This window comes from Ornithorhynchus anatinus, chromosome X5, assembly GCF_004115215.2.
Source record: "Ornithorhynchus anatinus isolate Pmale09 chromosome X5, mOrnAna1.pri.v4, whole genome shotgun sequence".
Lineage (NCBI taxonomy): Eukaryota > Metazoa > Chordata > Mammalia > Monotremata > Ornithorhynchidae > Ornithorhynchus > Ornithorhynchus anatinus.
This window is the reverse complement of record NC_041753.1, coordinates 6985039-7012204: the sequence shown is the minus strand read 5'-3', so window position 1 is coordinate 7012204 and position 27166 is coordinate 6985039. Positions and strand designations below refer to the sequence as shown.

At 57.9% G+C, this 27166-nt stretch overlaps 1 protein-coding gene across 1 annotated transcript; it reads left to right on the top strand.

The window, feature by feature from the left end:
• The first annotated feature begins 1743 nt into the window (after window positions 1-1743).
• Window positions 1744-27166, top strand: NLGN2 (neuroligin 2). The gene is made up of 7 exons (XM_029056207.1): window positions 1744-2116; window positions 5150-5206; window positions 10145-10294; window positions 11910-12095; window positions 12772-12964; window positions 13706-14302; window positions 26290-27166. Exons 1-7 carry the CDS (start codon window positions 2011-2013, stop codon window positions 27164-27166), a joined length of 2166 nt encoding a protein of 721 aa, XP_028912040.1. The 5' UTR covers window positions 1744-2010.

The following is a 27166-nucleotide window of genomic DNA, read 5'->3' as shown; positions in this document are numbered from 1 at the left end:
CGCTCCTTTCCCAGCGGACCGCACTTTGCTGTCACTTACCTTCCTTCCAAACCGTCACGATGGGCACTCTGTCCACCGCCCCCTTAGGCGGCCTTCCTCTCCCAGCCTCTGCGGCCTGGGGCCGGAGGGGGGCACGAGGATTGCGGGGGACAGTTGAGGGTCGGGGAGCCCCGGGGGGCCCCGGGGCAGGGATGGCGGCCTGGGGGAGCCGGGGAAGGCCCGGCAGCCGGAGGACCGGACCCCCTGGGGCTCCGCCGAAGCAGATGGGAGGCTTTGGGGTGGGGGGGGTGAAGGGAGCCCGGGCCCAAGGGTCCGGGGTGGGCCCGAGACCCCCGGCGAGGGGGGGTGTGGGGGGGATGCTGGAGGGGGGGATTGGTGTGATCCTGGAGCCGGTTACCCGGGTGACGGGGCTGCTGCGGCCCGCAACGTTACCGCGGCAACCGGCGCGCCCTTGAACCCTGGAGGAGGCTGCGGGGCGGGGGAGAGGGGAAGATGCGACTTTGGGGTCCCGGGGTGGGGGTGGGGGGGTCGGACGGAGGCGGGGAAGGGGGGCGGAAGCGGCGGAGGGACAGGGGCGGGGCAGGACTAAGAGCAGAAATCGGGGCAGGGCCGGGCCCGGGGGCAGGACCGGGGCCGGGGGCGGCCGTCCCGCGCGGAAATGTAATTAGGAGTCTGGGGTAATTAAAAGCGGGATAAACAAACCCGCCACTTCCTGCTAATTAGCGACTTTGTATTTTCCTTCTGCCGTTCGTCTGTCTGGCTCCCCCGGGGGTGGGGGGTCTCGGTGCGGGCCGGGCCGGGGGTCGGGGCCGGGGGCGGGGAGGCGGAGGCCGGGCTGAGCCCTAAAACTAACCATCTGTCTTCTCTCTGTCTCCCCTTCTCCCTTCCTTCCTTCCTTCCTTCCTTCCTTCCTTCCTTCCTTCCTTCCTTCCTTCCTTCCTTCCTTCCTTCCTTCCTTCCTTCCTTCCTTCCTTCCTTCCTTCCTTCCTTCCTTCCTTCCCTCCCTCCCTCCCTCCCGCCTCTTTCCTTCTCTGTCTCTCTCTGTCTCTCTCTGTCTCTCTCACTCTCCTTGCCGGTGTCTCTTTGGCTCCCTGTCTCTGTTTCCCTCCCTGTCTCTGCCCGTGTCCCTCCCTCTCTGTCACTGCCTCTGTGTCTCTCCCTCTCCGCGTCCGGGTCTCTCCCTCTCCGTCCGTGCCTCTCACCGGCCGGTTCTCCGACCTCTTCCTCTCCCCATTCCCCCCTCCCCTCTGGCCCCATTTCTCTCCATCCAGGTTGTGTGGCCCGTCTCCCCCATCCCCGCCCCGCCACCGCTTCCCCCAGCGCCCTGACCCTCCTTCCCCCGCCCGCCCCGGGCCCCTCTTCCCCACCCGATGGAGCGCAATAGACTCTCCCCTTTCCTTTACTGATCCCCCATCCCCTCGCCCGACCCTCAGCCCCCTTCCTCTTCCCCCTCCCCTCCCACCCCTTCCACTCCCTCCTCTGCTTCCCCACCTCTCCGGCCCCCTCTCCTTCCCCTCCCTCAACATCCCTCCCCCACCCCGTCCCCCCCACTCCCTCTCCCCTCCCCCCCTCCTCGCCCCCTCCCTCGCCCCCCCAGCTCCTCCTTCCCCCCCCCTCCATCCCTCCCCTCCCGGGAGGGAGGGGCAGGGCGGGAGGGGGGGGGGACAGGGAGGGGGCCGGCGGAGCCCCCCCTCCAGCATGTGGATCTTGGCGCTGCTGGGGCTGCTGGGGCCGGGGGCGGCGGGGGCCGGGGCTGGGCCGGGGCCCGGAACGGACAAGTACCCGGTGGTGGGGACGGCCTACGGCCGAGTGCGGGGCGTGAAGAAGGAGCTGAACAATGAGATCCTGGGCCCGGTGGTCCAGTACCTGGGGGTGCCCTACGCCACGCCGCCCGTGGGCGGCCGCCGCTTCCAGCCCCCCGAGGCCCCCGCCTCCTGGCCGGGGGTCCGCAACGCCACGGCCTTCGCCCCGGTCTGCCCGCAGAACCTGCACGGCGTGCTGCCCGCCATCATGCTGCCCGTCTGGTTCACCGACAACCTGGAGGTGGCGGCCGGCTACGTGCAGAACCAGAGCGAAGACTGCCTCTACCTCAACCTCTATGTGCCCACCGAGGACGGTAAGGGGGCCGCGGGGGGCGGCGGGGGGCTCTCCTCGCACCCTCCTCCCCTCGCCGCCGGGCCGGGCCGACGACCCGCCGCTCCCCCCCGGCGGGAGCCCCGCCTCGACCCGTCCCGCGCGCCGCCCCCGTCGCCGGCCTAGGCCGTCCGCGGGCACCTGCCGTCTTCCCGGCCGGATCGCGGACCGCCCCCCCGCAGACAGCGACCGTGCTGACGGTCCTCAGCCGCCGCGCCGCCTCCCCGCCCGTCGCGCCGGTGTCCCCCGCCGGCCGTGCCGACGTCCCTCCGGCCGACCGTGCCGACCTCCCTCGCTGACCCCGCCGACATCCCCCGCCGACTGCGCCACCGTCCCCCACCGACCGCACCGACATCCTCCGCCGACGGTGCCCGCATCCCCCCGCCCGCTACACCAACCCCCGCCGACCATGGCAACATCTCCCCACTAACAGTGCCGACATCCCCCCGGACCGCCATGCCGACATCCCCCACCGACCGCCCCGACCACCGTGCCAACATCACCCCCTGACTGCGTCGATATCCCCTGACTGCACTGACATCCCCCACCGGCTGCGCCAACTCTCCCAACCGGCGGTGCCAGCGTCGCCCCAAGTCCCCAAGCCATCATCCCCCGATCACCACGCCGACATCCACCACCGACTGCGCCAACATCCTTCACCAACGCTGTTAAGGTTTCTCCACAGATCACGCCGGCGTCCTCCACCTACCCTACCAACATTCCCCCGCCAACCGCGCACCGACATCCCCCACCAACCGCACCGGTGTCCCCCCACTGACCACGCCAAAATCCCCTCACCGACCCCCCAGTGTCTTCCCACTGACCATGCCAATGTCCCCCACCGACCGCACCAACTTCTCCCAACTACCATGCCCACATCCCCCCACCTACCGCGCCAGTGTCCCCGGTAATAAAAATAATGATGATGGTATTTCTTAAGCGCTTACTGTGTGCCGAGCACTGTTCTAAACAATGGGGGAGGTACGAGGTTGAACACAGTCCCTGTCCCACTTGGGGCTCACAGTCTTCATCCCCATTTTACAGATGAGGTAACGTAGGCCCAGAGGAGTGAAGTGACTTGCCCGAGGTCACACAGCAGATAAGCGGTGGAGCCGGGATCAGAACCCACATCCTCCGACTCCCAAGCCCGTGCTCTTATCACTAGGCCACGCCGCTTCCCCGCTGACCGCGCCAACATGTGCCAACCCCCCGGACTGACCGGGCCAACATCCCCCCGCCAACCACACCTACGTCCCGCACCGACCGCGCTGAAATCCCTCCGGCCACACCAACGTCCCCTCACCGACCGCACTGAAGTCCTCCACCCGCTGCACCGCCATGCACCAATTTCCCCCCACGCCAACATCCCCCCACCGAATACGCCGACATCCCCCCACCGACTCTGCTAATGTTTTCCCACCGACCACATCAACACCCCCCACCCACCATCCCCCACCAACCGCACCAATGTCCCCGCCACTGACTCTGCCAACGTCCCCACGTCGACCAAGCCGACGTCCCCTCACCAATCCCACTAATTTCTTCCCACTGACCATGCCGACGTCCCCCGTCGACTGCGCCGACATCCCCCCGCAACTGCACCAATGTCCCCCCACCGACCGCACCGATATCCCCGCACCGATCATACCAACATCTCCCCGCCAACCGCACCAACGTCCCATCGCTGACCACACTAACGTCCCACCGACCACACCAACGTCCCCCACTGGCCGCACCAACATCTCCCCGCCGACCAGACCGACATCCCCCCACCGACCGTGCCAATCTGCCCCACCGAGAGCGTAAATATCTCCTCCACCCTCATGGTCTTCCCCTCCGCCGCCCTCCCTCTTGACCAGACTACCTCCCCCGCCCCACCCGCCGCTCTCTCCACCCGTCCTTTCCTTTCTTCTCCTTGACTCGGGGCTCCTCTCGCCCCGAGACCCCTCGCCCCGCGTCCTCTCCCGCTTACTCCATTTCCAGGGCGTTGTGGGGCTGGGTTACTGGTGGGTGCCAGGTACCGAGCCTGGGAGCTGAGCTCAGGGGCAGATGCCCGGGTCCCTGAAGGGAGCAGCGCCTGGGGCAGTGGGTCAGGTCGGGTCGACGTGGGGTGAGAGGACCGGATGCCTGGGTCCCATAAATAAGAGGACAAGGTCAACCAGAAATGTGTGTGTGTTTGTGCGTGCGTACGTGTGTGTTGAGCGGGGGCCGAAAGCGCCTTCTCCCTCTCCCACCTTGCTCCCCCAAGTCGGAGGGAGTCGTCTTCCTCGACCCCCGCTCTCCCGGCCCCGGGCCTGGCCCCGGGAGATCTCTGGATCGGCTGAGGAGATGGGAGGCAGGGGGAGGTGCTCCAGAGGAAGGCCCAGCCCTTTCCCCAAGGAGCCTCAGACCCCCTGGAAGGGGCCGTACGGGGCAGAGGAAGGATGGGGAGGGGGTTCGGCCTGTTTTCACCCTTCCCCTTCCATCTTCTCCCCCTCCCCTCCTCCAAGAAGCAGACAGGGGATACTCGGGGTCCCCTTCACCTGCCCTTCCCCCCGCTCCGGTCACGTGGTGATGCCCGCGTCCCCGCTCTCTCCGGCCCCCCCACCGCCGTCCCTTCTGAGGGTTCGGGCTGGGGAAGGGGCCCTGGTTGGGGGGCTCTCGGAGAAGTGAACAGGACGGGTCCCTCGCCCTCTCGCCTCTAACGCTCTTTGCCTTTCCAGCTCCGAAGGGGATTCCAGCACCGAACCCAAAGGCACTGCCATCGCAACCCGCCCCCCACCCCCACCCGTCCGCCCCGCCCCGGCGGCCTTTTTGGATTTTCCGGCGGGGGGGGGCAGATCCGGGGGGATTTGCCTTTTTTTTTTTTTTACCCCCCTCTTGTTTCCTTTTTCTTGCTTTTTTTGGGCCCTGGTTTTGATCTCCTCCCAAACATTACCCCCAACCCCATCCCGACACCCCTCTTCCTCCACCCCCGCCTCTCCCCCAACAAATGGTCCTTTTTTTTTTTTTCTCTGTTTTGTGTTCCCGGTCTTAGGTCGGCTCCCCAAATCCCGTGACGAGTCGACGCTCAATCCGCCCCAGCCAGACGCAGGTAGACTCTCCGCCGCCGCCGAACCGCATGGGGCGCCCGCCTGTCGTCCTCCCCCCCCGCCCCCAAAGGCCCCCCGAACCCCAGAGTCCCGGCCCTCAACCGCCCCTACTAGAAGGGAAAGATTCTGGGAAATAAAATCGGGGAAGAGGAGAAGGGATTCCAGAACGGGCCATTTGGAGATTCTGGAAATTTGGAACCAGTTTGGAAAATTGGATGGGGGTGGAGGGAAGGGGGAGAAACCTGGAAAATTTGGATGAAAATCGAAATTTAGAAAGTGAAGAAATTTAGTGGGAGATATTTGAAGTGGGGCCATAACAATAAGAACAGTGATAAGGTTACAAAGAAACAGTTATAAAGAAACAAGATATTTGGCGATTGGACCCAAAATGACCATTTGGAAAATATTTGCAAGGAAAACGTCCGCAAAATCTGAAAAGTAGACTTTGGGAAAGGACAGGAAGATTTTCCCGTCCGGAATACACAGAGAGCCCACGGAAGAGAAAAAGAGACTAAAAATTTGGGGAGAAGTGTGAAATTGGGAAAATCCTGAATTTTGAGGGAAGACGGCAGGGAATTGGGAAGCTGAAAACGGCTGAGGTTTCGGAACCAGATCGGCAAATGCGGCTAGATTGGGCGAACCCGGCAGGAAGTCGAAGCATTTGAAAGATGGGAAAAGGTTGAACCAGATTTTCAGACTTAAAAAAAGTCAGGAAATTGGAAAACTTTGGCGAACCCAAAAGAATGGAAAGTTTTAAAAAACACCCAATAATGGAACATTTACCATTTGGAAAGCAAAGATGTCCAGAACGAGGGACAAGTCCAGGGCCTTTTTAACATCGTGATTCCCAAACCTGAAATTTCACCACCAATCCCACAAACGAGGAAATATTTTTTTCTTTCCCCCGCCCCGCCCCCCCCAAAAAAGTTTTTTTTTTCTTTTCTTGTCCAAACCACCCGAGAGCTTCTGGCTTTTTTTCTTTCTTTCTTTCTTTCTTCTTTCTTGATCTTGTTTTTCGGTTGCTTTTGCATTCTTTCGGATTCCCACCCACAGTGCCCGAGTGCCCACCGTCCCCGTCCATGGCGAGGGGGAGGGGAGGTAGGGGGCCTCTCTGGAAACCGGGGTGTCCCAGCGGGGGAAGCGGAGGACGCGGGGGACGCGGATCGGGGAGGGGAATGTAGAAGGGAGGAGGAGGAGGCGGAAGAGGGGACGGGGCGAGAGCCAAGACGTGGGGGTCTTTGGGGGAGATCTGGGGAACTGCGGCAGGGTTGGACTGCCCAGAGGCTTCGGGGGCCCGTCGGGTAAACTACACTTTTCTTGAGGCGGAGGTCTCAGCACCTGGTCTTGCCCTGGCCCTCAGTGACAACCCTGTAGCACATCACCAGGTCTGCTGGGAAACTCAGCATTCTCAGAGTCTGTCTGGCCTGCTGAGGTGTGGGAGTCCAGCGCGAGGGGGGTCAGAGGGTATAGCTGCCTCTGACGAGGGCAGAGCGAGCAGAATAGAACCAAGTCCCCCCGCCGTGGAGAACTGGCAGGAGCAGGGGGAGGAAGGGGCGACGCCTTCCCTAGATTTCCCCGGAGCCAGTGTGCTACTGGGAGAAGGGGAGACGGGGCAGTCGTGCCCAGGGGCAGAGGGATGGAGGCGAAGACCTCCCAGATGAAGCGTTTGGGTTGGGGTTGGGGAGCGCAAGGTCGGGGGGATCTGGGGGAGCTGAGACTTTGGGAGCTCGATAGGTCTGGCTATTTGGGGATAGAGAGTTTGGGGGAGAGTTGGCGTGTGAAGGGTCACGGGGTCATGGGGTCGGTGGGGTCCCCAACCACATCTCCCCCTACTCCCCTGCTGGGATTTGGAGTCAGTGGGGGGCCATGGAGGAGGAGGGGGAAGGGGGCAAGGAGCAAAGGGGGGGGCGGACCCGTTAAGCGAAGGGCGGGGTCCTTGAGGCGTGAAAATGCGGGAACGACTGAGGTACGAGGGAAACAACTGGGACCGTGCAGGAGGCCAGAGGCCTAGGCCTTAGGAAGCAGATTGAGAGAAGGGCACCCCCGGGGCGGGGGGAAGACCCCAAACCAGGCCAGGGCGCGGGGGGAGGGGCAGCAGTCAGCCTCATTAAGACGGCCCCGCTCTGCCCGCCTCCTCGCACTGGATTAATTAGGCTGGGGGTTGCTATGGCTACCAGGGAGGTGACCTAGAAAGGAAGTAGGGCGGGGAGGAGAAGACAGGAGCTCCCTGGGGGTCCCCCTGGACCCCAGGGCTCGACACCCCCATAGCTCACACCGGCTTGTCCCCTCCTCCAGCAGGGGCAGAGGGAAAGTCTGGGGGTCCCAGGCTTCAGGCCTTAAGTCCCATGTCTCGCGGGGCAGGGCGGGGCGGGGCGGGGGGGTGGCCTTCCTCCCGCCCCCCAGCAACCAGGACGGAGGAAAGGTCACGGGTCTTGGGGCCTCCGGTGTCACCGGTGGGGAGCGTGGCGTGAGGGAACGACCGGGCCTCGGGCCCCTCTGGACCTCAACCATCAGTAGGCCCCCTTGCCCCCAGCAACCAGCCCAAGAGGGAGGCCTGGGCTGGGGGGCTTGTGTCCGTTGCTCAGGGCGGCCGCTAACAGCCTGCTGGGCCCGCAGTATAGGGCGATGATGCTATGGGCGTTCTCTTCCGGAAGTTGGGCATATTGGTGCACACCTAGAAAGTTTCTTCTGGGGTTTCTGAACCCAAGGTGCCTCCATACTTACTCCAGAGCCAGGGCCATTTCCCCCTCCCAGGTCAGAGTGAAGTCCGGCCCAGCGTCTGAGTCACAGGACTTGGGCACTGGAAACTGGGCAGAGGGAGGCTTGACACTGAAAATCCAAAAAAAAAAAAAATGGCAGGGGTCCAGGCCAGCTGGAAAACTGGACCATCTGGCATAAAAATGTAAGCCCACTGTGGGCAGGGATTGTCTCTCTTTATTGCTGAATGGTACTTTCCAAGTGCTTAGTACCAGTGGTCTGCACAAAATAAACGCTCAAGAAATGCGATGGATTGAACGAAAACTGCTGGGGGCTGGTTCGGACCCTCTCTCTCTAGGCCCAGCCAGCCCCCAGATCCTTCCCCCTAAATAATGATAACTGTGATGTTTTGTATAAGCATTAGGCCCAGCTGGCCCCCAGATGGTCTGTCTGTTGAATGGTACTTGTTATGCGCTTACTAGTTTAAGGCTCATAACTTCCCCTCTTCCAGAATGACTTACTTACATATTTATATTCGTGTCCATTTCCCCTTCTAGATTCCGGCGCTCAAGACAGTGCCTGGCACATAGCGCTTAACAAAAATCATAATTATTATTCTAAGCTCATGGTGGGCAGGGAACGTTTCTGTTAGTTCGGTCGTATTGTCCTCTCCCAAGCGCTAAGTACGGTGCTCTGCACATAGTAAGTGCTCAACAAATACCACTGATTGATTGATTTGGCAAACAAATGCTGAGTAGGTGCATGTTAATCCGGTCAGACACAGTTCCTGTCCTGCAAGGGGGCTCACAGTCTTAAGGAGGGAGAACAGGTATCAAATCCCCACTGTACAGTTGAGGAAACTGAGGCACAGAGAAGTTAAGTGACTTGCCCAAGGTCACACAACAAGCAATTGGCAGAGCCGGAATTAGAATCCAGGTCCTCTGACTCCTAGGTCCAGGCTATTTCCACTAGACCACACTGCTTCTCTGCTTCTCCCCAGATCCTCCCTGCTAAACAATAATAATAATAATAATAACTGGTGTTTGTTTAAGCTCCTACTAGGTGCCACGCACTGCACTAAATGCTGAGGTAGACAGAAGCTCACTGTGGGCAGGGAACGTGTCTACCAACTCTGTTATATCGTACTCTCTCAAGCGCTCAGTACAGTGCTCTGCACACAGTAAGCGCTCAATAAGTACGACCGATTGGTACAAGGTCATCGGGTGAGACACAGTCCGCCGTCCCACATGGGGCTCGGAGTCTAAGGGGGAGGGGGGAACGGCTGTCAAATCCACATTTTACAGAGGAGGAAACTGAAGGACGGAAAAGTTAGATGACTTGCCCGAGGTCACCCAGCAAGCAAGCGGTGGAGTTAGGAGCAGAACCCAGGTCCGCTGACTCCCGGGCCCGGGCTCTTTCCCTTAGGATGGTAGCAGATGGAGAATCTGCCCTCTGTGGGGAGCTTTATTTTCCCTTCCCAGCCGCTCGGCCTCTCTGACACTTAGATGGCGTTTCCGGCTGCGGCGGGTGAGGAGAAGGGCACGGATCGAAGCCTCTCTAGGGCAGGAGTCCGCTCCCTTCGGCCCGGAAGCCAAATTCGAAGCCGAACGTGGCTTTCGAGCAGCGGGAAGCGGGGAGAGCCGCCGCTCCGAGACTGGAAGTTCCTTGGGGGCAGGGGTGCGTCTAGGCCACTCGACTGCGCTCCTCCGGGCCGCTCGGCACGAGGGAGCGCTCCCTAAATCCCTATCGATTTGACTGAGGGACGAGGCCTCCGGACGTTGAGGGTCACGGTGGAATAAACTGCGTTAAATGTGTGTTCCTGTGGTATGACTGGCTTTTGGTACAGCAGGCGGTTCATTTGGTTCGGCTCTTCTCTCCGGAAAGGTTCCCGACCCCTGCTTTGGGGCTCGGCGGGGGCTGCAGGAAGGTGGGCTTGGGGTGGGATTAGGGCCCGGGGAGGGGAGAGTCCGGATCGGGGGTCTCTGGGAATGATGGGGGAGGGATGGGGGTGCTTGGAAGGTAGCTGGGACCCCCACCCCACTCCGGTCGGGCCTGTGACCTTTCTGAGCAGCCATCTGGGGTCTCCCCCCCCTTGTCTCCCTACCCCCAACCGACTTCCAAAGAGACGCCCCTTCCCACTCCCAGCCCGACCCCCCGTGTGGGATTCCCACCCGCGGGCCCCGGGCCCCGGTGCGGAGCCCACCCAGCCGTGCGTTTGACCCCCGCTGCCTCCGCCCCCGCAGACATCCGGGACTCCGGGAAGAAGCCGGTGATGCTCTTCCTCCACGGCGGCTCCTACATGGAGGGCACCGGCAACATGTTCGACGGCTCCGTCCTCGCCGCCTACGGCAACGTCATCGTCGTCACGCTCAACTACCGGCTCGGCGTGCTCGGTGAGGGGCCCGGGGTCAAGGGGCCGGGGCCGGGGTCAGGCGGAGAGGGGGCCTGGAGAGAGGGGAGGGGTCGAGTGAGAAAGGTGGCGGGGGGCCAAAGGGCCTAGAGCGGTGGGCGGGGTCAAGCTGGGAAATGGGCGGGGCTTCGAGTCAGAGGTCATCAGCTGTGTGACTGTGGGCAAGTCACTTCACTTCTCTGGGCCTCAGTTACCTCATCTGTAAAATGGGGATTGACCGTGAGCCTCACGTGGGACAATCTGATGACCCTGTGTCTCTCCCAGCGCTTAGAACAGTGTTCTGCACATAGTAAGCGCTTAACAAATACCAACATTATTATTATTAGAAGGCCTGGGGAGGTGGGCGGGGTCAGGCGGGGAGAGGGGCGGGGCTTCGAGGGCCTGGGGGGAGGGGAGGGGCCTGGAGAGAGGTGGGAGGGGTCAGGCTGGAAGGGGGCGGGGCTTAGAGGGCATGGGGGAGGGGTCAGGTGGGGACGGGGTGGGGCCTGGAGAGAGGTGGGAGGGGTCAGGCTGGAAAGGGGCGGGGCTGCAGGAGCCTGGAGGGAGGTGGGAAGGGGCAGGTGGGAAAAGAGGGTGGGTCTCCCACGGGTGGGCCTGGCAGAGGAGGGGGCTGGAGAAGAGATCTCTGGGGGGTGGGGAAGGGAATAATAATAATAATGTTGGTATTTGTTAAGCGCTCACTATGTGCAGAGCACCGTTCTAAGCGCTGGGGTAGATACAGGGTAATGGGGTTATCCCACGTGAGGCTCACAGTCTTAATCCCCACTTTACAGTTGAGGTAACTGAGGCACAGAGAAGTTAAGTGACTTGCCCACGGTCACCCAGCTGACAAGTGGCAGCGCCGGGATTCAAACCCGTGACCTCTGACTCCCAAGCCCGGGCTCTTTCCACCGAGCCACGCTGCTTGAGGAGTCGGGTTGGGGCCGGAGAGTCGGTCGGTCGGTCAGTGATGTTTACCGAGCGCTTACCGTGTGCAGGAGATCCCCCCGTGGCGGGGGGAAGGGGTCGGGAGGCCGGGGGACGGGACCCACGGTCTTGTCATCTACCCCCCAACCCAGTACAGAGCGAGTGGGGTAGATACGACGGGCCCGGGAGTCAGAGGTCACGGGTTCTGATCCCGGCTCTGCCACTCGTCTGCCGGCTGACCCCGGGTGAGGCGCTTCGCCTCTCTGAGCCTCGGTCGCCTCGTCTGTAAGACGGGGATCGAGACCGTGAGCCCCACGGGGGACGTGGACTGTGTCCAACCTGATCGGCGTGTATTTTACCGCGGTGCTCGGTAGAGCGCCTGGCACGTAGTGAGCGCTTAACGCATACCATAAAAAAATGAAATTATAAAGTTCGGAATGCATTAGATCGCAAACTTTGATTAGTTTGCAAAATCAGAGGGTGGATGGAGGGCGGGGCCGGTGTGCCAACTCCATTATCCTCTCCAGGACCTAAATAAGCTCTCCCGAGTGCTCAGTACGGTGCCCTGCCCCCAGCAGTCGCTCAGTACATACTTTCGATTCGATTGGAAAGCTGGGAAAAAGCATTCTACAAATTCAAGGCGGTGGCTGTCCTCTCTCCCTCCCTCTCCCCCCGCGTGCCCCTCCCCGCAGGCTTCCTGAGCACAGGGGACCAGGCGGCCAAGGGGAATTACGGGCTCCTGGACCAGATCCAGGCCCTGCGCTGGCTCAGCGAGAACGTGGGACACTTCGGCGGGGATCCCGAGCGCATCACCATCTTTGGCTCCGGGGCGGGCGCCTCCTGCGTCAACCTCCTCATCCTCTCTCACCACTCGGAAGGTACGTATCACCTGCCCCCCGCTGCCCTCCCCCCCACCTCCCTCCAGCCCTCCCCGGGGTGGGGCAACTGGGCCTTCGGGATCTCTGCCCCAGAGACCTGGGAGGAATCGGGACTCCCGGAACTCTCTCTACCTCAGAGACCTGGGGGGGAACCAGGATTCCCGGCTCTCTGGCCCAGACACCTGGGGGGTAACCAGGACTCCTGGCTCTCTACCCCAGGGATCTGAGATGGGGGCAGGACCAGGACTCCGGGATCTCTGCCCCAGAGACCCGGTCGGGGGGGTGGTAACTGGGACTCCTAGATCTCTACCCCAGAGGTGCCAGGGTCCCCATCTTCGTGTCTTGGGGACTTTGGGACTGGGACCGTGTCCTTGGCTCCCTCACCCAGGAGCTTGGGGGCCCCTCCTTTCTTGGGCTCCTTCCCCTCCTATCTCCCATATTTTCCCCTTTACACCACCTCCACCCTCCACCCCCACCCCCGTCCGGGTCCCTATCCAACCCCTTTGCCCTCGGACCGCCTCACGGCCCCAGGCGTCCCCTTCTCCTGTCCCCGGTCGCCCCATCGCCGTTCCGCCCCGCTCGCCGCTCTCCGTCCGCCCGCCCACTCCCCGCCAGGTCCCGGGAGGACCAGGCTCCTCAGCCTCCCGCCCCCTCCTCCCCCTCCGTCCCCGCCCAGGCCTGTTCCAGAAAGCCATCGCACAGAGCGGCACCGCCATCTCCAGCTGGTCCGTCAACTACCAGCCGCTCAAGTACACCCGGCTGCTGGCCGCCAAGGTCGGCTGCGACTACGCGGACAGTGCCGAGGCCGTGGAGTGTCTGAGGCGCAAGTCCTCGCGGGAGCTGGTGGACCAGGACGTCCAGCCCGCCCGGTAGGCGGCACCCTTCAGGGGAGGAGACTCGAGCTGGGTCGGGGGAAGGGCCCGGGACGCTTTGGGGCCTGCAGGGGGATGACACACTTGGATTGAGACCCGGAGGACCCGCAGTGCGGGGAGCCTGGGGCGGGACAGAAAGAGCCTGTGTGTCGAGACAAGGCCGGAAGGTTCGTAGTTGGCGAGTGGGCGGCGCTAGGCCTCAGGCCTCACTTGGGTCCTGTTTCCTGCCCCCGGCAGCTGAGGCCCTGAGGCACCACAGAAGTGGATGAGACCTGGGCTTAGTACAGTACCTGGCACGTAGTAGGTGCATAATAATAATAACTATATTTGTTAGGAGCTTACTATGTGCCGAGCACTTTTCCAAGCCCTGGGGTAGATCTGAGCTAATCAGGTTGGAAAAAGTCCCTGTCCCACATGGGGCTCACAGTCTTAATCCCCATTTTACAGAAGAGAGACCTGAGACCCAGAGAAGTAAAGGGACTTGCCCAAGGTCACACGGCAGACAAGCGCTTAGTGTAGTGCTTCGCACAGAGTAAGCGCTCAAGAAATACGATTGAACGAAAGCGGAGGGGCTGGGATTAGAACCCACGTCCTCTGACTCCCAAGCCTGCGCTCTCGCCCCCGGGCCGTGCCGCTTAACAAATGCCACGGCTGTTACTGTTAGCAGTGGTAGTGATTGTGGTTATTCTCACCCCCAAACCCGGGCCCGCCGTCTCCCCTCCCGCCGGCCCCGGGCAGGTACCACATCGCCTTCGGGCCGGTGGTGGACGGGGACGTAGTCCCGGACGACCCGGAGATCCTGATGCAGCAGGGCGAGTTCCTGAACTACGACATGCTGATCGGCGTGAACCAGGGCGAGGGGCTGAAGTTCGTGGAGGACTCGGTGGAGAGCGAGGACGGCATCTCGGCCAGCTACTTCGACTTCACCGTGTCCAACTTCGTGGACAACCTGTACGGCTACCCCGAGGGCAAAGACATCCTGCGGGAGACCATCAAGTTCATGTACACGGACTGGGCCGACCGCGACAACGGCGAGACGCGGAGGAAGACCCTGCTGGCCCTCTTCACGGACCACCAGTGGGTGGCTCCGGCCGTGGCCACCGCCAAGCTCCACGCCGACTACCAGTCGCCCGTCTACTTCTACACCTTCTACCACCACTGCCAGGCCGAGGGGCGGCCCGAGTGGGCGGACGCCGCCCACGGGGACGAGCTCCCCTACGTCTTCGGGGTCCCCATGGTCGGGGCCACCGATCTCTTCCCCTGCAACTTCTCCAAGAATGACGTCATGCTCAGCGCCGTGGTCATGACCTACTGGACCAACTTCGCCAAGACCGGGTGAGCGGCGGCGGCCCGACCGGGAGACGGGGGACTCCCGTCCTCCTCCCACCCCCCGATTCCCGGACCTCCCTCGGGCTCAGTCGGTCAGTCGAGCGACGGTATTTGTCGAGCGCTCACCGTGTGCAGAGCACTGGACCGAACGCCTAGGAGAGGACGACGGACCCCTCCCTCCCAATCCCTTACCTCTCTTGGGCTCAACTGAGCGATGGCGTTTATTGAGCGCTTCCTGTGTGCAGAGCACTGACTGAGCGCTTGGAAGAGAACGATACAGGGGGTTCCTCTTGTCTCTCCAAGTCTCGTATGTGTGGATATGTGTGTGTGTCTCTCTCTCTCTCCGTCACCTCTCGCTCTCTGACCTGGTCCCTCCGGGCCCATTCTCCGTCTCTGTCTTTTCCTGCATCTCTCAAGCTCCCTTGCCACCTCCATCTCTCCATGTCCTTCCCTCAGCTTGACTCTCTCGATCTCTCCAGTGGTTTTCTTCTCTCCGTGTTTTCATCTCTGTCTCTGCGTCTCCCAGTCCTTCGAGCGTTCTCCCTCTCTCTGCTCCTCTTCAATCGTATTTATTGAGTGCTTCCTGTGGGCAGAGCACTGTGCTAAGCCCTTGGGAAAGTACAATACAGTGACAGAGACAATTCCTGCCCACCACGAAGTTACAGTCTAGAGGATCCCCTCTTGTCACCTGTGTCTCTTTCTGCGGCTCTGAGTCTCCCTCTCGGCCTCTGTCTCAATCAGCGGTATTTATTGAGCTCTGACTATGTTCAGAGCACTGTACTAAGCGCTCGAGAGAGTTCAGTACAACAGAGACGGTAGACACGTTCCCGGTCCACAACGAGGTTACCGTGTGGAAGGGGAGACAGACATTAATATGAATAAATAATTTATAGATATATACATAAGTGCTGTGGGGAAGAGGGTTGGGTGAATATCAAAAGCCCAAAGGGGGCACAGCTTTCTGTGCCCTTTTGTCATAATAATAACAATAATAATAGTGTTTGCTAAGTGCTTACTATGTGCCAGACACTGTACTAAGTGATTACAAGCAAATTGGATTGATTGGACAAGGTCCCTGTCCCACGTGGGGCTCACAGTCTCAATCCCCATTTTACAGATGAGGGAACTGATGCACAGAGAAATGAAGTGACTTGCCCAAGGCCATACGGCAGACAAGTGGTACAGCCGGGGCTAGAACCCAAGATCTTCTGACTCCCAGGCCCGAGCTCCATCCACTAGGCCGTGCTCCATCTCTGACTCCCTCTGTGTCTCTGTCAGTCTCTCCAGTGGTTCCAGGTCTCCGTCTTCATCTGTGTGTCTCTGCCTCTCTCTGTCTCTCTAGTTGTCTCCATCCCTCTGGGTCCTTTCCTCATCTCTGACTCCCTCTGTGTCTCTGTCAATCTCACTCTCCGGTGGCTTCTTCCTCACTGCCTTCAAACATGCCCACGTCTCCCCGTCCTAAAAAAACAACCCCCCTCGACTCCACGGCTCCCTTCAGTTATCAGCCCGTGTCTCTCCTATCATTCCTCTCCTGACTCCTTGAGCGAGTCGTCTTCACCCGCCGCCTCCGCTTCCTCTCCTCCAACTCTGTCCTTGACCCCCTCCAATCTGGCTTCTGTCCCCTTCAGTCCACAGAAACCGCCCTCTCCCAGGTCACATATGGTCTCCTTCTCGCTAAATCCAACGGCCTCTATTCCCTCCTGATCCTCCTCGAACTCTCAGCTGCCTCTGACGCTGTCGGCCTCCCCCTTCTCCTAGAAACGTTATCCAACCTCGGCTTCACTGACCCTGTCCTCTCCCGGTTCTCCTATCTCTCCGGCCGTTCATTCTCAGTCGCTCTCGCGGGCTCCTCCTCTGCCTCCCACCCCCTGACTTTGGGGGTCCCTCAAGGTTCAGTTCTGGGTCTCCTTCTAGTCTCCATCCCCACCCACTCCCTTGGAGAACTCATTCGCTCCCATGGCTTCAACTACCACCGCTATGCGGATGATTCCCAAATCTCCATCTCCGGCCCTCATCTCTCCCCCTCTCTGCAGTCTCACATCTCCTCCTGCCTTCAGGACATCTCTACTGGGATGTCCTCCCATCACCTCAAACCTAACATGTCCATAATAGAACTCCTTATCTTCCCACCCAAACCTTGTCTTCCCCGTGGCATTCCCATCACTGTAGACAGCACCACTCTCCTTCCCTTCACACAGCTCTCTAAACTCGGCGTTATCTTTGACTCCTCTCTCTCATTCTCACAGAGAAGCAGCATGGCGTAGTGGATAGAGCACGGGTCTGGGAGTCAGGAGGTCAGGGGTTCCGATCTCGGCTCTGCCGCTTGGCTGCTGTGTGACCTGGGGCAAATCACTTCACCTCTCTGGGCCTCGGGTCCCACATCTGTAAAACGGGGATTGAGCCTGTGAGCCCCACGTGGAACAGGGTCTGTGTCCAACGTGAGTTGCTTGTATCCACCCCGGTTCTTAGTACAGTGTCTGGCACGTAGTAAGCGGTTAGCAAATACCATCGTCATCATCATCATCATCATTCAACTCACATTTTCAATCCATCACCAAATCCTACCCGTTCAACCTTCACAACGTCGCTTAAATCCATCCTTTTCTCTCCATTCAGACGACCATGTTAAACCGAGCGCTTATCGTATCCTGCCTCGATGACCGTATCAGCCTCCTTGCTGACCTCTCTGCCTCCTGTCTCACTCTGGTCCATACTTCACTCTGCTGCCTGGATCATTTTTCTACAAAAAACGTTCGGTCCATGTTTCCCCACTCAAGAACCTCCAGTCGTTGCTCATCCACCTCCACCTCTAAGGGGAACTTCTCACCATTGGTTTTAAAGCCCTCGATCCCCTCGCCCCCTCCCACCTCACCTCCCTGCTCTCCCACTCCAACCCGACCCGCACACTTCGCCCCTCTATTGCCAACCTACTCACTGTACCTCCATCTCATCTGTCTCGCCGTCAACCTCTCGCCCACGTCCTGCCTCTGACCTGGAACGCCCTTCCTTTTCATAGACAGTCAGTGACTCTCCCCCTTCAAAGCCTTATTGAAAGCCCATCTCTTCCAAGAGGCCTTCCCTGACTAAGCCCTCATTTCCTCTTTTCCCACCCCGCTGTGTGGCCCTGACTTGCTCCCTTTATTCACTGCCCCCCTGCCCCTCAGTTCTTATGTCCATATCCCTCATTTATTTATTTTTATTAATGTCTGTCTCCCCCCCTAGACCGTGAGCTCATTGGGGGCCAGGAATGTGTCTGTTATATTCTTGTGTTGTCCTCTCACAAGCGCTCAGTACAGTGCCCGGCACACAGTAAGCGCTCAGCAAATACGATTGATTGAATCGAATCTTGTCTTTCCTCTGTATCTCTCGGTATCTCTCCATCTCTCTGTGTCCTTTCCTCATCTCAGCCCCGCCCTGCTTCTCCCAAACTCTCCAGTGGTTTGTTTTTCTTCTCTCTCTGTCTTTCTTCAATGCCCCCGCCTCTTCGTGTCTCTCAGTACCTCGAGGGCTCTCTAGCTCTCTGCCGTTCTTCCTCTCTGCCTCTTGCTGGGTCTCTCAGTCTCTCTAGTCATGTCTGGCTCTTCATTTGTATCTCTCTACCACCATCTACATCTCTTTAGTTACTTATTTTGTATGGTGTTTGTTAAGTGCTTACTATGTGCCAGGGACTAAGCAATGGGGTAGATATGAGATGATCAGGTCGGACGTGTCCCACATGGGGCTCACAGTCTTCATCGCCATTTTACAGATGAGGGAACTGAGGCCCTGAGAAGTGAAGTGACTTGCCCAAAGTCACACAGCAGACAGGTGGCAGAGCCGGGATTAGAACCCAGGTCTTTTGATTTCCAGGTCCAAATTCTAGCCATTAGGCCATGCTGTTTCCCTTTCTCTCTCTTATTCTCTCTCTGTTTCGTCCTTCCTTCTTTGCCATCCGCTCCTCTTAGCCTCTTGATCTCTCTCGGGTCTCTGGGTCTGTCTCTGTTTCTCTCCTTGTGTCTTTCTCTGTCCCACTGTCTCTATCCGCTGTCTCTCTCTCTCCTGATACCTCAGTGTCTCTCTTCATTTCTCTCTGGATTTCAATCACTCTGGCTTGTCTTCTTCCCTATCTGTCTTCCACTCTGCCGCTCAATCCGTCGGGAACATTTTTGAGCCTACTGGGTGAAGAAGTCCTGTACTAAGTGATAATAGGATTTATATTTATTGAGCGTCTAGAGAGTGGAATGTGCTGCGCTGTTTTTTAAAAGAAAAATGATACGTGTTTAGCGTTTACTATATGCCAGACATGGTTCTAAGCGCTGGGATAGATACAGAGTAATCAGGTTGGATACAGTCCATGTCCCACATGAGTCTCACAGTCCTAATCTCCATTTTACAGAGGAGGTAAGCGCTTGGGAGAAGAACAAGACCCATTTCCTACCCACACTAATGAGGGAGTTAGACATGGGAAGAGTCAACATACACCTACACTCAACTGCTGAGGCTGGACACAAATATATAAATGCAAGAAGCAAGTGCAGAGTAGGGAGAAGAATTAGGGTATTGACTTCATAATAATAATCATAATGGCATTTGTTAAGTGCTTACTATGTGCCAAGCACTTTACTAAGCGCTGGGGTAGATACAAGGAACTTGGGTTGGACACAGTCCCTGTCCCATGTGGGGCTCACGGTCTCAATCCCCATTTTACAGAAGAGAGAACTGAGGCCCAGAGAGGCCAAGTGACCTGCCCAAGGTCACACGGCGGACAAGTGTTGAGGCAGGATTAGAACCCACGAACCGGGGAGGAGCAGCATTGCTTAGTGGAAAGAGCACAGGCTTGGGAGTCAGAGGTCGGAGGTTCTAATCCTGGCTTCGCCACTTAGCTGTGTGACTCTGGGCAAGTCACTTCACTTCTCTGGGCCTCAGTTACCTCCTCTGTAAAATGGGGATTAAAACTGTGAGTTGCGCGTGGGTCGACCTGATTACCTTGTATCTACCCCAGGACTTAGAACAGTGTTTAGCACATAGTAAGTGCTTAACAAATACCATCATAATTATAATTATTATTATTATTCTGACTCCCAGGCCTGTGCTCTATCCACTACACCGTGCTGCTTAATTGTGGTATTTGTTAAGCACTTACTATGTGCCAAGCACCGTTCTAAGTCCTGGGGTAGATATAAGCAATTTGGGTTGGACACAGTCCCTGTCCCACATGGAGCTCACAGTCTTCATCCCCATTTTACAGATGAGATAACTGAGGCCCAGGGAACCAAAGTGACTTACCAAGGTCACGATTCATCAAATCAATCAATCAGTGGTATTCAATAATAATAATTATTATTATTATGGTATTTGTTAAGCACTTACTCTGTGTCAAGCACTGTTCTAAGCGCTGTGGTAGATACAAGTTAATCAGCTTGTCCCACGTGGGGCTTACAGTCTTAATCCACTTTTTACAGATGAGGGAACTGAGGCACAGAGAAATGAAGTGGCTTGCCCAAGGTCACACAGCAGACAGTGGCGGAGCCAGGATCAGAACCCACGTCTTCTAACTCCCAAGCCCGGGCCCTTGCCACGAAGCCAAGCTGCTTCTCAGCTTTGACGGGGGGGGAGAGTTACAGTCCGTTGGACATGAGGAGGGAGGGAGTTCCAGGCCGGAGGCAGGACGTGGGAGCGGGGTCGGTGTCGGCGGCGAGACAGACGAGATGGAGGGGCGGGGAGCGGGTTGGCGTTAGAGGAGCGAAGTGTGCGGGTCGGGTTGGAGTAGGAGAGCAGCGAGGTGAGGTAGGAGGGGACGAGGTGACTGAGGGCTTTAAGGCCGACGGTGAGGAGTTTCTGTTTGAGGCGGAGGTGGATGGGCAACCACGGGAAGGTCTTGAGGAGAGGAGAGACAAGGACCGAACGGTTTCGTAGTCGAGGATGACCTCGATGTTGTCACGGGCCTCGGTCACTGGGTCGGGGCTCGGAGGGGCCGGGGCAGGGGGGACCCAAGGGGAAGGGGTGTGAGAGGAGGAGAGTGATGCAGGGAAGACGAGAATCGGTCAACGGTTATTTATTGAGTGCCTACCGGGGGCAGGGCACCGTACTAATTGCTTCGCAGAGTGCAGTACAACAGAGGGGCTATTATTGTTGTTATTATTAAGGAGCAGCCTGGCTTAATGGAAAGAGCCCGGGCTTGGGAGCCAGAGGTTGTGGGCTCTGATCCCGGCTCTGCCGCTTGTCAGCTGGGTGACTTTGGGCAAGTCACTTCTCTGGGCCTCAGTTGCCTCATCCGTAAAATGGGGATGAAGACTGTGAGCCCCCAGTGGGACAACCTGATGACCAACCTGAAGGTCCTGGATTTCCCAGCATCCTGATCCGTGTCATCCCTTCCGCCAACTCTAGCACTTAATCCTCCTTAGCACTTGTGTCTGTCTGTCTGTCTGCTCGATTCACTTTGGGATCTGTGGTTCAGAATGTATTTTTGTTATTATTTGTCTTCCCCCATTAGAATGTAAGCGCCTTATAATAATTACGGTACTTGTTAAGCATTTACTATGTGCCAAGCGCTGTTCTAAGCACGGGGGTGGAGGGAATATGGGGTTATCGATTTGGACCCATTCCCTGTCCCGCATGGGGCTCACAGTCTAGGTGGGAGGGAGAATCAGTGAATCAATCAATCGTATTTATTGACTTTTTACTGTGTGCAGAGCACTGTCCTAAGCGTTTCGGGGACGACGTCACCACAGGCACATTCCCTGCCTGCAACGAGCATCCGGTCTCGAGGGGTAGGATTTAATCCCCATTTTGCAGTTGAGGAAACTGAGGCAGAGAGAAAGGAAGCGACTTGCCCAAGGTCACGCGGTAGGCACGTGGCGGAGCCGGAATTAGAACCCAGGTCCTCTGACGCCCAGGCTCTTCCACTAGGTCAGGCCGCTTCTATTTCCTTATGAAGAGTATATTGTACTCTCCCAAGCACTTAGTACAGTGCCCTGCACACAGTAAGCGCTCAATAAATACGAATGACAGCCAACCAGGAGGTGTGTCACTTCATTATGCTGTACTTTCCAAGCATCTAGTACAGTGCACCACCCCAAGTGGGTGTTCAATAAATGCTAATCCTAATACTACACGGACCCTACCCTAAAGAAACCCAACGACTCTAATGGGGCAGGGAATGTGTCTGTTATATTGTCAGCGTGGCTCAGTGGAAAGAGCACGGGCTTGGGAGTCAGAGGTCATGAGTTCGAATCCAGGTCCTGCCACTTGTCAGCTGTGTGACTGTGGGCAAGTCACTTAACCTCTCTGTGCCTCAGTTACCTCATCTGTCAAATGGGGATTAACTTTGAGCCTCACGTGGGACAACCTGATTAGCCTGTTTCTACCCCAGCTCTTAGAACAGTGCTCTGCACATAGTAAGCGCTTAACAAATACCCACATTATTATACCGTACTCTCCCAAATGCTTAAGACAGTGCTCTGCGTGCAGTAAGCGCTCAATAAATATCATGGGCTGACTAACGGGGAATACAGGCGGGCACACATCGTTTATAAATAATGGCAGCAAGACGAAGGGTAAGAATACCCCTGGAACTAGCAATTCCTCTCGATTCAAGTTCGTTGCGGACCGAGAACGTGTCGGCTACCTTGTTTTGTCCCCTCCCAGGCGTTTAGTTCAAGCGTTCAAAAAATACCGCTGATGGATTGATTTCATTTCTTAGGCTCTCACTCACTCTCTCACGCTCACTCACACTCACTTGCTGTCTCTCAGTCTCTCTGGCTGTCTCTGTCTTCTCATTCCTATTTCTCTGTCTCTCATCCACGGTCCGTCCATCCCTCCAGCTGCCTCTGTCTCTTTACTGCTTTCTTCCTCTCAGTAACCGTGGTACTCGTTAAGCGCTTCCTATGGGTCGAGCACCGTTCTAAACGTTGGGGAAAGCGGGTTGGACACGGCTCCCCTCCTACCTGGAAGCAACATGGTATAGTGGCTAGAGCCCGGGCCTGGGAGTCCGAAGGTCATGGGTTCTAATCCCGGCTCTGCCACTTGTCTGCTCTGTGACCTTGGACAAATCACTGTATTTCCCTGTGCCTCAGTTCCCTCATCTGTAAAGTGGCGATTGAGACTGTGAGTCCCATATTGGACAGGGACCGTGTCCAACCGGATTTGCTTGGATCCACCCCAGCGCTTAGTACAGTGCCTGGCACATAGAAAGTGCTTAACAAATAATCTCATTATTATTATTACTACCTGGAGCTCACAGTCTGAGTAGCATTCATTTGATCGTATTTGCTGAGCGCTTACTGTGTGCAGGGCACTGTACTAAGCGCTTGGAATGGACAATTCGGCAACAGATAGAGACAATCCCTGCCCAACGACGGGCTCACGGTCTAAAAGACGGGCTCAAGTAGCAGGGAGAACAGGGATCGAATCCCCATTTCACCGATGAGGTAAACTGAGGCCCAGAGAACCAAAGTGACTTGCCCGAGGTCGCATAGCAGATATGTGGTGGAGCCAGGGTTAGAACCCAGATCCTCCGATTCCCAGGCCTGTGCTCTTTCCACTAAGCCACGCTGCTCCTTCTCCCACTGTCTCTCGTTCCTATTTCTCTTTCTCCAATAATAATAATAACTTTGGTATTAAGGGCTAACTATGTGCCAGGCACTGTACTAAGCATGGGGTAGATACAGAGATAATTGGGTCAGACACAGTCCCAGTCTCACATGGGGTTCACAGTCTTAATTGCTATTTTACAGATGAGGTAAGTGAGGCAGAGAGAAGAGAAGTGACTTGCCCATGGTCATACAGCAGACATCCTTCTCTCTCTCAGTCTCTCCAACTGTCGATAAGTTCATTCCTATTTCTCTGGCTCGCACCTTTCTGTCTCTCAACCTCTCCAACTGCCTTTGTCTCTGTCTCACAGTCTCTCTGACTGTCTCTATCTCTCCCTCCCTCTCTCTCTGTGTCTCATCCTCTGTCTCTCAATCCCTCTAACTGCCTCTGTCTCTTCCTCCCTCCACTGGCTCCGTCTCTCATTCCTTTTCCTCTGTCTCTCAATTTCTCCGACCGACTCTGTTTTGAATCTTTCAGTTATTCGTTCATTCATTCACTCATTCAGTCATACTTATTGAGCGCCGACTGTGTGCAAAGCACTCTAGTGAACGCTTGGGAGAGGCCATTACAACAACAGACACATTCCCTGTCCACGACAAGCTCTCTCCAACTGTCTCTTCATGTCTATTTCTCTGTCTCGCATCTTTCCGCCTCTCAATCCCTCCAATCGTCTCTTCAGTCCCCTTGCTCAATCTCTTACCCTCTCCCTCTCAGGCTCTCCAGCTGTCTCTGTCTCTCCATTTTTATCTCTCTGCTCATCCTCCGCCTCTCAATCCCTCCAACTGTCTCTGTTTCTTCTGCCTTGCCTTTCTTCCTGTTATTCTCCCCAACTGTTTCTGTCTCTTCATTCCTATCTCTCTGTCTCTCATTCTCTGGCAATCCCCCCAGCTATCTCTGTCTCTTCGTTCCATTCGTTCCCATTTCTCCGTGTTGCATCTCCCTTTCTATCTGTCTCCCTAGCTGTCTCTGTCTCTTCATTCCTCTTTTTCTGTCATCCTCTGTCTCTCAAGCTTTCCAGCTTTCTCTTTCCCTCCATTTCTACTTTTCTGCCTCTCATTCTCTGTCTCTCAATCCCCCTTTCTCCCTGTCAGTTTCTCCAAGTATTTCTGTCTCTTCGTCACTATTTTCGTCTCACTTTTCCATGTCTAATAATAATAGTGATAATGATATTTGCTAAGTGCTTTCCGTGAGACAAGCACTGTTCTAAGCGCTGGGGTTGGTACAAGCTAATCAGGTTGGACACAGTCCCTGTCCCATATGGGGCTCGCAGGCTCAATCCCCATTTTATAGATGAGGTAACTGAGGTACAGAGAAGTCAAGTGATTTGCCCAAGGTCATACAGCAGACAAGTGACAGAACTGGGAGAGGAACCCAGTTCATCCGACTCCCAGACCTTTGCGCTATCCATGTCTTGCTGCATCCCCATCTCTCAATCCCTCCAACTGTCTGTTTCTTCATCCCGGCCTTTTTCCCCCTTAGTCTTTTCCAACCGTTTCTGTCTCTTCACTCCTATTTCTCTGCCTCACATCTCTCTGTCTCTCAATCCCTCTAGCCTTCTCTGGCTTTTCATTCCTACCAGTCTGCCTCTCATCCTCTGCCTGACAATCCTCCCGTTAATCAAATCGAGGTTTTTTTTTGAGCGCTAACTGCGTGCAAGAGTGTACTAAGCACTCGGGGAAGTGCAATACAACAGAATTGGTAGACACGTTCTCTGCCCACAAGGAGCTTACCGTCTTGAGGGGGAGGCAGACATCAATCTGAGTCAAGTATGGATATATACAGAAGTGCCGCGGGGCCGTGGGTGCGGTGAATATCAAATGCTTAAAGGGAATAGGGGAAAAGAGGGCTTAATTGGGAAAGTCCTCTTGGAAAGAGATGGGATTTTAGGAGAGTTTTGAAGGTGGGAGAGCGGTGGTCTGTTGGATACGAAGAGGGAGGGCATTCCAGGCCAGAGGCAGGATGAGGGTAAGGAGTCGGCGAGATAGACGAGATCGAGGAACGGTGAGTAGGTTGGCGTTAGAGGAGCGAAGTGTGCGGGCCGGGTTGGAGTAGGAGAGTAGCCGGGCGAGGTAGGAGGGGGCGAGGGGATTGACGGCTTTAAAGCCGATGGTGAGGAGTTTGTGTTTGATGAGGAGGTGGACGGGCAACCCCTGGAGGCTCTCGAGGAGTGGGGAGATGGGGACCGAACGTTTCTGTGGAAAAATGATCCGGGCAGCGGAGTGAAGTAGCGACCGGAGTGGGGAGGGACAGGAGGCAGGGAGGTCCGCGAGGAGGCCGATGCAGTCATCGAGGCAGGATGCTTGGATAGCAGTTTGGATGGAGAGGAAAGGGCGGATTTTAGCAACGTCGCGCAGGTTGAACCGGCGAGATTTGGTGACAGATGGAATAGGCGGGTTGGATAAGAGAAATGAGTGGAGGATAATGCCGCGGTCGGGGGTTTGTGAGGTAGGGAGGGTGGTGGTGTAGTTTACGGTGTTGGGAAATAGCGGGAGAGGGTTTGGGAGGGAAGCACACGGTAAATGCTCAAAAAATACGATCGAATGAGATACGACTGAATGAAGATGAGAAGTTCTGTTTTGGACACGTTAAGTTTGAGGTGTCGGTGGTAGAGAAGTCCTGACGGCAGGAAGAAATGCGAGGCCTCAGAGAAGGAGAGAGAGAGGTCAGGGCTGCCTCTTCATCCCCATCTCTCCGAATCCCCCTTGCTGTCTCCGTCTCTTCCTCCCCATTTCTGACCTTGGGCAAGTCACATAACTTCTCTGTGCCTCAGTTCCCTCATCTTTAAAATGGGGATTAAGACTGTGAGCCCCATGTGGGACATTAATTACCTTGCATCTAACCCAGCGCTTCGCACATAGTAAGCGCTTAACAGATACCATCGTTATTATTATTATTTCTCCCTGTTAGGTCTCTCTGTCTCTCAGTCTCCCAGCTGTCTCTGTCTCATCATTTCTGTCTTTCTTTCTCTCAATCCCTCCGACTGTTTCTGTCTCCTGATTCCCATCTCTCTGGGAATCGTCTCTGTCTCTCAATCTCCCTTGTCGTCTCTGTCTCTTCGGTCCCACTTCTCCCCTTCTCATCCTCTGTCCCTCGGCCCCCGTACCCGTCCCTGTCTCGTCATCCCTATCTTCCTCCCTCTCCGTCCCTCCAGCCGTCTCTGTCTCTCGGTTCCCATTTCTCTGCGTCTCCGCTCCACTTCGCAATCAGTCCGGCCACCTCCGTCTTCCCGCCCCCATCTCCGCGTGCCTCTCCCCCCGCGTCCTCCCCGGCCCCCGGCCGAAGCTCGGCTTCGCCCCACCGCCCGCGGTCGGCTCCTCCGACCGTCCCCCGGTCCGAGGTCGGGCCCGGCCCCCGCCCCCGTCCGGCTCCTCTGACCGTCCCCTCTCTCCCCGCCGCGGCGGCCCCCCGGCCCCCGCCCACAGGGACCCCAACCAGCCGGTCCCCCAGGACACCAAGTTCATCCACACGAAGCCGAACCGTTTCGAGGAGGTGGTGTGGGCCAAGTTCAACAGCAAGGACAAGCAGTACCTGCACATCGGCCTCAAGCCGCGCGTCCGCGACAACTACCGGGCCAACAAGGTGGCCTTCTGGCTGGAGCTGGTCCCGCACCTGCACAACCTCCACGCCGACATCTTCACCACCACCACCCGCCAGCCGCCCCACGCCACCCGCTGGCCGCCCCGGCCCGGGGGGCCCCCGGCCCCCGCCGCCACCCGCCGGGCCCCGGCCCCGACCCCGGCCCCGGCCCCGGAGCCCGAGCTGGGCCTGGGCCCCCGGGCCTACGACCGCTTCCCCGGCGACACGCGGGACTACTCGGCCGAGCTGAGCGTCACCGTGGCCGTGGGCGCCTCCCTCCTCTTCCTCAACATCCTGGCCTTCGCCGCCCTCTACTACAAGCGGGATCGGCGGCACGAGCTCCGCCGCCGCCTCAGCCCGCCGGGGGCCGGGGCCGGGGGGCCCCCCGGGGCCGGCCCGCTCCCCGCCGCCCCCCACGAGCTGCTGGGGGCCGGGGCCGAGGAGGAGCTGGTGTCGCTGCAGCTGAAGCGGGGGGCCGCCGGGGCGGCGGGGGACCCCGGGGAGGGGCTGCGCCCGGCCTGCCCGCCCGACTACACCCTGGCGCTGCGCCGGGCCCCCGACGACGTGCCCCTGCTGGCCCCCGGCGCCATCACGCTGCTGCCCGCCGGCCTGGGGCCCCCGCCCCCGGGCCTGCACCCCTTCGGCCCCTTCCCGCCGCCCCCGCCCCCGCCCGCCGGCCACAACAACACGCTGCCCCACCCCCACTCCACCACCCGGGTATAG